General features: G+C 43.4%; 1 protein-coding gene across 1 annotated transcript in view; it reads left to right on the top strand.

Moving 5' to 3' along the window:
* ARL6IP5 (ADP ribosylation factor like GTPase 6 interacting protein 5) overlaps positions 1–9,603 on the top strand; it is a 10,141-nt gene extending 538 nt beyond the window's left edge. Inside the window, exons 2-3 of the mRNA XM_018068376.3 lie at positions 7,347–7,564; positions 7,876–9,603. Of these exons, the coding sequence (XP_017923865.1) occupies positions 7,347–7,564; positions 7,876–8,048 (391 nt within the window). The 3' untranslated portion in view covers positions 8,049–9,603. The remainder of the gene's footprint in view (positions 1–7,346; positions 7,565–7,875) is intronic.
* The last annotated feature ends 1,765 nt before the right edge of the window (positions 9,604–11,368 follow it).

Below are 11,368 nucleotides of genomic sequence, written 5' to 3'. Positions count from 1 at the left end.
ACTCCCCTTTCTCCCCTACTCCCCTTTCCCCCCACTTCCGCTTTCCCTCTCATTCCCTCCCCCTTTTTCTCCCCTTTACCCTCCCTATTTCCCCCTTTTCCCCTCCTGCCTTCCCTTAAAGCTCTGGTGTCTCTTAAAAATGCAGGAGGGGCTTGAGAGGAGTCGGGTTTATGACAGTTTATCGGTGCGGTCTCACTGATGTTACTGTTACCTCCCTGTTTCACGGGCTGCTCCTCAAGCCCTTTGCCCGAGGGAGAGGCAGCAGGCACCCAGCCCGGCAGAAGGCACCGATGATTTTTATGTGCAATGTGCAGGATGTCGCTGCTCGCAGAAAACGGAGCTGCATCCTGTGCAGCGACTTGTGCTTCCTCCTGCACCTGTCCAGTGAGGCTGTGCAAGCTCAGACATGCTCTGCTGTGAATTTAAAAAAAATACATAGATAAATTCTGCCTTCTTCAAGACAGGACCATCTGCCAGTATGATGTTGTCTCAGGCCCAACTTTCCTGAAGAGAATTAGAGAATAACCTTATAATCATCTTCTAAATCAAAGCCTATGTGATTCTTGAGGTATTGCTTCGGCATCTTTGGTCAGAAAGCTCTTAAGCAAGACATGCAGCAGAAGCTGATGATTAAGCTTTTAATATGGAAACTGGAATACTCCACTCTTCTCAACAAAGACTGTGCAAATGCTTAAATTGGAGGATTGCCCAGCCACTAGGCCAGAGTGGTTTTGGCTGAAGTACATCTTATCTTTTATGTTGCAGAGTCTTAAAATTATTCCTCTAAATCCATTTTTTTTGGTGTAAGCATTCTGCATCCTGTTAGGGCTTCTGAAGCTATTGACCCAGCATCTCAAGTTGGTGAAGATTCTATGGCTCACAGGGAGCTTTGGCCTGTGCTCTGTGGAAGGATAGGCTCAGAATCCTGCTTTTTCTTCTGGTTGCATATGATGGTTAAGGGTTTGGCATAGTGGCACAGGCTTTCTGCTTTTTAATTTGTTGGGGATATGCTGCAGTGAGCTTTACAGACTACAAGTCTGGTAAAATGACACTTCCATGGCCTTGCCTTTCTTATACCACCTTGCTCTAAACTTCTGTGTTCATTTGCCCCTATTTAGCAGCATGATGCTGTAGCCACCTCCCAATGAATCACAGGTGAATCACAGTGTCCCTGGAAGGCAAAGGGACAAGCTCTTCTGCCCAAGAAGGTTGGGAAAAAATGTAAACAATTTTAATATTTCTGGTCAGAAAACAAGGATAGCAGAAGCTTTTACTCACTCTCCTAAATTCCTCCTTTTGAACTCTGATTGCTTTTCTTCAGATCAAGGGAGATTCATCTCCCACTTGCTTCCCACTGATGTGCTGAGGTGGGAGGTGGAAGAGGAAGAGAGCTGCAGGAGATGCAAACTAATATCAGAACTGCAATTCCAGTACCTTAATACTGAGTGATAACCCTCTAAGTTGAAAACTTACAGATGAACAATGCCTGGAATGGAATCTTGATCTCAAATATTTTTTATAGCATGTCTTAGAGCCTTTGTGTATGATGAACCTGATCCTTCTAACACTGAAGTAAAATCAAATGGTAGAAGAACTCTAAAGGAAACGGGATAATACCTCAATAGAGAAAAAGTGTCCATTTCTTTGAATAAAAATATTTTTCATTTGACCAGACTGTAGCTTTGGGAGAAAGGTAAAGAAAGTTCTCCTGATAAATTTAAATAGATGTTGCACTTAACTCTGTACTGGGCAGGAACCTCTGAGTGATAAATGATGAATCATGGCTTTTTAGGAACTCCAGGGCTGTGTACAGGCCTAAGGGCAGGATTATTGAAACCACTAATGTAGTGGTCTTCCCGTGATCAAAACTAAACTTAGCCCATAACCAACTCTACCTGTTCTTAAACCATCTAACTGTATAGACAGACTTGTAATGTGAAGATAATATTTTTAGCTATTGCAATACTTGGCAAGTGTGGTTGTGTTGGGCTGACTCAGAAATTGTAGCCTGGGGCTTTCTTGATACTGGAGGTACAGTGCTCATTGCCACAGCTTTAGTTTACTGCCTCTCCTAGAGCAAAGGTGACCTCTCCAGCCTTTTACCCTCTCTCTTCAAGGTGTGGAAGAACCTTACCATGAACATAGTGGAATTGCAATGATCTCTACTGCATCATGTCCCTGCCTTTCTCCTTCCATGTGTCTTCTCCCAAAGCTACTGTTACATGTAAATGAAGTTCTGGGCTTTGCAGTAATGTAGATTTTACTTTCAGCCTGCAGGACTGGGTAGAAAATAATAAATCAGTGAACAAAAAACTGAAACTGATAAATTAGTGCTACTCCACAAATACAGGCTGGTGGTAGCAGCCTTGTCTCTTCCACGCTCCCTCCCTGCAAATTCCTTTAAGAATGGCTCTGGACTTGGGTGCTTTTTCTTTTCCCCCCTCTACAACTCAGTTGCAGTAGATCACTGATAAAAACAAGATCTTTACAAAATTGTGCCCTTTCACCCAGTTATAGAGGAACTGGACTCCCCATTCTTACCCTGAGCCAGGGCCTTGTCATTCTGAGTCCTATTGGGATTTTTATTAAAATTGGTGCCTTCAGTGCCTCCCACAACAGCTTGTAACTCCCCTCAAACAGTCAATTTGGTTAATAAGTGGAATTTGTCTCTTCTTCCACCTACTCCAACAAGGCCTCTCTGTCATGTAGTTCAAACTTAACTGCTTAAATTAATATAATTTCATCTAAGCTTTTGTTGCCATGTACTTGCTAAAAATTAGCTTCTAAATCTGACAGTTTTAAAAAGCGTACTGGATTTCAGAGTGCTGTATCTATGTGAACATCAGAGTGCTCATTCTCTTCTGCAATAATGTTCTCCTCGCAGCCTGAGGTTTGATGTCTCTTTTCTTTGCCACTTTTTAAAAACATCTACTGTCCATCTGCACAAACCCAGCAATCAATGACTGCCTGTCTTTTTTCTTCTTTTTTTTCCTTCCCCTGCCTGAGGTACCTGTAGTGATTCCCTCTGCTGAAACAAAAACTCCAGAGCAGCAAAATCTTGAGTTTCTCTGATGAAAGATTAAGAATGAGCGAGCAAAACACATCATTTTAAAACATATATTGCATAATGATATTAGTATATAGCTTCCTAAAGGTCTGGCAGTTCTGCAAGAAGGAATCGGTCTCCTGTTCTCAAAACAATGCAAGTAAACAACAGTAGGTACAGAGGCATTGCTAAATCCATGGATGCTGAGGGCTGTCACCTGAAATAACATGCTATTTATAGTTTTATGTGCTACATCTCATTACAGCTGTATAACCTCAGTGGAGCTCAAAGTATGGGGAGAGAGGAGGCAGAACTTCATCTTTCAAGTTATTTAATTTAATACAAATGAGGGAGGAAGCATTTTAGTGCTCTGACCTTCCCACTGCTTAGGCCGTGGTAGAGCAAAAGGCCTTCTAAAAGGGAATTTTCATGCTTATTTGGTGCAACAGCCTAACTGAGCTGCTGTAAGTAAAAAAACATGGTTCACGATGACTGCCAGTCTCCTACTCAGTGCCTTTGTTCAGACTTCCCTGGTCACAGGCAAAAGAAACAGATGTGACAGCAACTGCTGAATAATCACCCCAATACAGTCATCTAAAATGGAGCCGATTTGAGGATGGAGCTTTTGCTTTTTATGTGGCCTGTCCTATTTCTGGGCTTGTGCTGCTGGAGGCTTCTTGTCTTCCACAAAGGATGTGTCTTGCCAGGCTCTTTTCCCCTACACTACAGCTCTGTGTCCTCCCTGTCTCCTGCTGTAAGGCTGTACAAGCGTGCAGGTATGAAACAGCCTGACAAGGAGAGGTGATGTGGTAACTCACTGAAAGCAGAACTTTTTGGGCTTTCCTGAACCTGTGTGAGAGTTTTAACCTGTGATGCAGAGCCTAGAAACATGAATCTAGTTTAAAATAAGAAAGTATTTCATCTTCATCTGTTTCTGCTGGCCTGGGGTAGCTGCCAGTACTTCCTCCCACACAACTGCACCTCCAGCATTTCATCTCCCCTGAGGCTCCTTCCAGAATACAAAGTGTCCTGCGGCCCAGCTTGGCACAGGACAATACCTGTGTCTCTGCAGCCAGGCAGGATGTGTATTTTATTTATTTTCCCTGTCTCTTTACTTTGCATTGAGGTAGGTGCTCAAGGAAGCCTGGTCTTTGCAGGGCAGCAGGGGGGCAATGGCAGGTCCCACTGTGACACTGTTGAAACTGAATCCCAGTGATGGCTTTTCCTTGTCAGTTTGTCCTGGCTGTACTCGAGGTCACAGCATCCTACCAGGGCTGTACCTTGTCCACCACAGAGAACAAGTGAGGAGATCATCCACACAAGATGCTCTAGGCCATTAGCACACCCAAATGCCATTAGTCCTGCCATTCTAGCTTCTTTCAGGGTCATAGAAGTTGGTGGTTTTCATGTCCAACCCTAAAAGAGTTTTTCCTCCCCTGAGTCATCTGAGCAGTGTAAACTCAAGCCACCACACCCCTGCCATGCTGACAGTTATGTGCATTACATTTTTAGGTATTTGAGAGGTCTCATAAATCCCTGCTAAAGGGAATTATATTTAGAAAGTATCTTGTAACATACTTAATGGCTGGTCACTTACCTTGTCTCTGCAGCATTGAAAGACTTCCAGCCTCCTTGCTTGAGCACAAATTTATCATATTGTGTTCTGACCTCTGGATAAATAAGGCCAATACCAATGTTGGTGGTTCAGCTGTAAGGTGACTTCTAGGGCTGTTACACAGCTTGCTTTTTCCCCACGCCCTGGTGTTCTAAAATAACGCGTCCATTTTTTTTCCTTTCTAGTCTTTTGCTATTGTATTATTGAGAGCAGCCTGCCAACAGATCTGAGTGAAACGATAATGGAGGTCTGCCTTCTTGAAAAATGCCATTGCTGGAGAAGAATTTTCTATATATGAATTTCTAGGGTAATCTTAGTGCTGTAAATTATGCTGTGGGCGAGTCAAGCAATAAAGGGGAGCTTGGCATATGACACCCTATCCAGTACTGCAATCACCAGCAGTGAAGTCTGTGGACACATGGCTGATAACTTGAATACCAGTTTTTAGTGGCAACTGCAATCCCCATCTGTGTTCATGTGGCTCTGAATGCCTTCACTTGATACTTCTGTTCACTGTTCCCTTGTATGCGTTGGAATGCAGCCCACTTCAGAAAACATGTAATTCAAATCACTTTCCTTAGGAAAGTGGGATCTTCTGAATGCATTGTGCCTCCCCCCCACTCCTCTTTATATCCCTTACAGCCAGTCAGTTATACAGAACCTCTTTAATACCAGAAAAAAGTGTAGACCAGAGAATTATTTGGTCTCTTCCTTATAAATATGGAGGGATAGCTCTTCACCACAAGTTTCTGAAGTTGTAATAAGAGTAGAGGGAAAAGCAGGGAAGATAAGGCTTTGAGAGCATTTAGCAGGCATGTGGAAAATGTAGAGTGGAGCTCTGCCTAGCTCTTTGTTGCTTCTAGAATTATCTTGTCTGGAGATTTTTTTGGCAACAAAAAATTATTTACTGCGAGTTGTCTGAGTAAGTTTGGCCATTTCTGCTCCGAGATAGCTGTGATGTGGAGGTGACTTCTGCTTTAGGAATCTCATATGTCCAGTAGTATGTATATAAGCCAGGCACCAGTGTGGTCCAGTCATGAGTCACCCTCCTTCTCCTGCTGCAAAGGAGCACAGATGAAACCGATTTCCTTCCAGAGCAATGCTGTTCACTTTTTCCAGCCTGGAAACTTTAGATTGACAATTCAAAGCTAAATATAAACTGGCTGGCTACAGGGAGTGACTCAGATGCAACAACCAAGTCTGCCCTATCACCACTTCCAAAAAGCCCTGTTGGCTTTTCAGCGTGAGGAGCAGAAGCAGGTGGGGAACTAGTCTGAATTTTAATCTTTTTCTGTCCAGTTGTCCTGTCTCCTGTTGGCACAACTGACTTAAAGAATCAAGAGCCAGTCCTTGCTCTGAAATAATTCTTGGGGATTCTTCCTTCTCTGGGGAAGTGTTCCCTGGCACTGCAGGTGGAGTGTTGACATACCAGCCCATTTCTTGTGCCTGTGCCGGATATGAAGCACAGACCACAAACCAAACTTCCTCCTCAGCAGTGGGGAGGAGTGGTGAATCACTGTGCCTGTTAGCTTTGGAACAGCAAGATGTGCTGCAAAGTCTACAAGGGGAAATCTTGAGTATGTCTGGCTTTGTCAGGGCGGTGTTATCCTGCTGCCATAGTTGTAATAGCTCAGAGCCCTCAGCTGCTGTGTAACCAGAGCAGTGCATGTGCAGGCCAATATATCAGAATGCACATGAAGTCACATAACTTTTTACTCTATAAGTGAAATATCATAGAGCCTTGACTTTGTGTGAGTACAGAAACAAGCTCAGCTAAGCAATTGCTGAAAGCTTGACTCTGAACAAGCTCTAAATAGTTGGGAAAGTGGTTTGAGCAGGTGATGTTCTTGCACTGGTCCAAAAAAGGGACTTGCTGTTTATAGTGCAAAGCTGATCCACTTGGTGGCTTGGTTTGCTTGGAAACTCTGATAGCAATAATAGAACACAAACCTCAGCAGTGACTCTCTTCCCAGGCCTGGTTCCTCTTCCTATAAAACCTTTATCCCATACTCCAGTTCCTTCTGACTCAGGCATGCTTGCTTGGGACTGGGCTTCCATCTCTTGCGCTGATGGTGGCGAGCTCCTTCTGGAAGTTCATACAATTCTTTTGTTTGGTTGTAAACCAGTAAGAAGGTTTATTCAGAAATGAGAAAGAGTAACTTCCTTTATTGTTCTCCTACCTTTCCCATTTCCCATTTTGCAAACCTAGACAAGATACTATAAAAAGCTAGTTCATCTGAAGGCCTAGGCTGATCCTGGTTTTGCCGTGTGGAGGGAAAAGATCAGTCCCTTGGGCCATTGTTGGCTCCATCTGCTCTCTGGATATGTTAACTCTGGGTGTGATATCAAATGAGTTGATTGCAGATGTAGGAGGGGTCCTGGTGGGAAGTGCCTCTGTTATGAGGTGCTGCAGAAACTCATTATCCTGAGCTAAGCTCAAGAAGAGAACATAAAGACAAAGATTATCTAAATTCAGTGCTAAGAGTTGCTTGTTCAAGTTGCACTTGTTGCTTTATTTAGCTTCTGCTAAAGACCTTGGTAAAGGTCTTAACAGCAACAACTGCCTTCTCAATGACTTACCTCCCTGGTAACATTACTACCGAGCGAGCTGTTCCTTTGTGGACACAAGTCATGAAGGCTCTGAAATTGAACACTTTTTTTGTTGTTGTTCCTTCTTCTCTGCAGATTTCTGAGTCCCCTGAACATGGTCATTGGTGGTACCGTGGTGGTGCTGGTGTTCCTGGGGTTTGTGTGGATGTCGCACAACAAGGATATTCTCCGCAAGCTGAAGAAGCAGTATCCAACCACGTTTGTGGTGGCCATCATGCTGTCTAGCTACTTCTTGATCTCCTACCTGGGAGATGTCATGGTGTTCATGTTTGGGATCACACTTCCTCTCCTCTGTAAGTAATTTTTCTCTTCTCTGCGGGCCTAGAGGGGTCTGACTTAAGTCTGCAGATTCTAAATTGGCTGTTGCCTTCGCTATCTCTGTTTAAATGATCCCAGAGCAGAATTGTGGGGGAGTGGACATAAAACAGCACAAGCCATCTTTAATATCATTATTAAATGGATACCTGTGGTTACTTAAACAGTCATTGATACGTCATCATCTTCCACTGATGTCATGGTGCTGGAATGTGTCTTAAGATGAGTGCTGCAAGAACTATGCATTCCGTGAGCATTAACAATTAATGAGTGTGTTTGTGTCCTGCAGTGATGTTTGTCCACGCTTCTCTGAGGCTCCGGAACATACAGAACAAGCTGCAGAACAAGATGGAGGGAATAGGCTTGAAGAAGACCCCAATGGGCATCATCCTGGATGCTCTAGAACAGCAGGAGGATAGCATCAACAAAATCGCTGACTACATATCTAAAGTGAAGGAGTAAGCAGCTGCAACATGGCATTTTCACCTGTTGCAGGAGTGTAGTTGCTATTTACTATTGTTCAAGCTTGCTTTCAGTTTGTGTACAAAACAGGAAATGCATGTGGTACAGGTTAATAGTTGCAGGATACAGGTATTCCAAGGTCTTCAGGGCTCCTCTAAGAACATAAGAGCAGCAACTTTTTTCTATTGTATAGCAAAATGTTCTTGGTGTTTACACAAATACATACTAACTTAGTCATGTTTGCTTGTCTCTTCTTCTGGGGGTAGAGGAGGAAGAGATGGAAACTTATGGAATGCAGTCTCTCAAACTGTCTTGTAACAAATTTGTCTATTAAAGTAACATCCCCTTCATCTCAGTTCTAAAAGATTGCAGTTTAGCCAGGTTATGCCAGGTAGCACCTTCAGCCTGGTGATGATCAAGGTGAGCTGGAATGTATCAAAATTAGGTATCTCTTGCATCCTCCAAATCCCTCCCAGCTTAACTGGTAAGGGGTAAAACTGTGCAGTACTTGTAACAAGTCTGGGTTCTGTCCTCACCTCACACTCCTCCTTCAACAGCCATGAAAGAGTCTAAATAGATGTAAGCATGAAGGGTACACGTGGCACTGTGCCTGCCAGCTCCAGTAAAATATACCTTTGCTCTCTCCAAAATCCTGATCTGTAGAAACTGCTCCTTTCTGCAGGAGAGTCCAACTTCCCTGTGTGCCAGCTAAACTGTGGCCAAGCACAGGAGAAGAAGAAATGTGCAGATAGGTTGGATAAGCTGGGTTTCTACCCCGTTGATGTTTTTAAATACTGCTACTTAAGGACTTACCTTGTTCTGCTTTAGTCTGTATAGGCTGTTTGTAGATGGAGGTGTATGTGTGTTTTCGAGCGTGGGTCATCTTTTTCTTTCCTCTTAACCAGAATGCAAAGACATAAGTCAAACATGCATCCTTTGACTCTGTAACTTCTGGTACTCATCAAAGGAATAAACTGGGTTTCAGGTTTACAAGTAAAAGCAATAAATGTCAAGATACAGTTTTTGAAAACCCATTCCAAATTCATGAAGATATTTGCCTGTTAGAACTCTTGAAGCTGAGAACAGTGTGGGGGATTCTTTTACATATATAGATTTTAACTGCCAGCTCTGATGGAATCATCTTGATAACAGGAGCTTGCCAACAATGTGGGGGGAAGTTGTCCAGGTGACACTCCATTTCAAATAATCTTGCATTTCTCTTTTCTAACCAAGTAATTAATTTAATAAAAAAGGAAGGATCCTTGAAGTTGAAGCTTTTATGTAACTTGCCATGCTGTTTTCATAGTGAACTGCGTAGAAATCTGAACATGTCATTCCATTTAAGTGTTAAAGTGATCAGTATTTATCAGAAATGTCTGTATATTCCAGCAGAAGAGTCAATGGCCTGTTCCTCACTTGTAGCGCATGGTCTTTGTTTTTTGAAAGCTGTTTCCACACTTAAAGAACATAGTAGCCTATGACTTCATCATTACTGTAGAATTTTAAAAACTGCACAGTTACGACAAAAAATAAATTCTAAGGATTTGAAACTGAAGCTTGTGGCTGTTTCTGTGTTTGGTGGAACTCCAGGAGGGGGGGTGGGAGATCTGCTGTCACCCAGGGGGGGTGGGAGATCTGCAAGCCCGTGCAGGGGATTAAGCTCCTGGCTTTGACTGCTCCGTGTCTGTATTAGCTTTGCTGGGGCACGAGGGACCTCTGAACTGCAGTGTTATAGCCTTGCTCTTGCATCCTTAAAAAGGCTGCTCTACAGAGGTGAAATACTTAAGGTATTTGTTCATGCTGTTCCAGTCTCTTATATAACTCTACTTAACTGGGATTTCACTTTTCTTTTAATTACCTGAGAGGGATTTCTGCACCTTGGAGTACTGGGAGCTGTGCCTTGAGCAGTACTAGGAAGCCAGCTCTGCTGCAGTCAAACTGATGGTGTGATCTCTGTATCTGGCTGCCTGGCTCCTCCTGGGATCACTGGAGAGGCTGCTTGGTGGGAGAACACAGATCAGAGCAGGGCTCCACAGGTCCTGCTCTGCACACCCTGGTAAGACGTGTTTGGCAGCTTCTGGGTGTAGCAGTAATTTGTGCCTGGCAGCTCGAGCTGGAGACTGTAAAGTACTATATTATATTTTCCTTTGTGCTTCCCTGTCCCAACTGCTGAAGTCTGAGCTGCACTGGCCTGGCCCTGAAACCAGTCTGGAGAGCAGCTACTGCAAGAGCTTTTTGGGGGAGTTACTTTTTGCATTTGCTGCTGTGCTCCATGCAAGGGCTTGGTTAGAAGTCCCAAGCTCCTTCCCTTTCCTACTCTTACCCACTACAAGAAGTGGGGGCTGCAATGAAAATTACTTCAATTTTTTTTTTATATCTCTGCCATGCAGACATGACTCTTCCTTTCCCTTTACATGATACTTAAAAGCTACTTGCTCTGTCTTAGACAATAAACCAAGAGGGTTTCCCAAGTCTGGGGCATTACAGTTGCAAACAGAAGCTGAGCTGAGAAGGAGCTTTACAAGTTTGAAAGATAGAGCTTGGAAAGAGACCATTTCCATAGACCATATCTATCTAGGTGATAGATACAGAAAGGACAAGGACAAATGAAAATTTAAACTAATGATAGTAGACACTACCTTGGATTCAATGAGGTCCTGGACATTGCTGACACTACAGGACTATTATAATAAACATGGGAAGAGGGAGCAGGGGGTGGGACTGGGATTTAGGTGCCAGAGGAAGGTTGTTAAGAGTTACCACTAAGAGACTAACTCACCTTAAGGAAATCCTGCCAGGAGCTGCAAAGCTGTGCCTTTGGATCGAATATCAGCCACAGGAAGGCAGGGGAGCTGCATTTTGGCCTTTGTTCTTTCCCTAAGCCTTACAGCTTTAAAAAACGAACAAAAAACCCCCAAACTGGTATCTCATGGATGTATTTTACAAGAGTGTGACTTACCTGCAGTTGCTTTACAAAAAATGCAACAGAAAAATCTAATGTGATAGTAAAGCACAAGGAGGAAAAAATGCCCATCCTCCTGCCACAAGAACAACGTGGAAAAAAACCTGAAATGGCATTTCGGTGCACTCCAAGGTGGCTGCAATTAAGGAATACATTAAGACAGAGGTGAATCATGGGGAATGAAGATCACAGCTCTCAAAGCAGAATGTAGCAGCATCTTTTATATGCTGATCAGGTACAATACCCACTAGACTATGTTCTGAAATAGAGCTTGAAACCATCCAGGCGAGGTGTTTGTTGTGCCAGAGCAGTCCTTCTGTCTGTGAGCATCTGGTTAGTGATGGAAGTGCTGCACACA

This window comes from Manacus vitellinus, unplaced genomic scaffold (genome assembly GCF_001715985.3).
Source record: "Manacus vitellinus isolate BGI_N305 unplaced genomic scaffold, ASM171598v3 scaffold_14_pilon, whole genome shotgun sequence".
Taxonomy (NCBI): Eukaryota; Metazoa; Chordata; class Aves; order Passeriformes; family Pipridae; genus Manacus; species Manacus vitellinus.
This window is presented reverse-complemented; position numbering and strand designations above follow the sequence as displayed.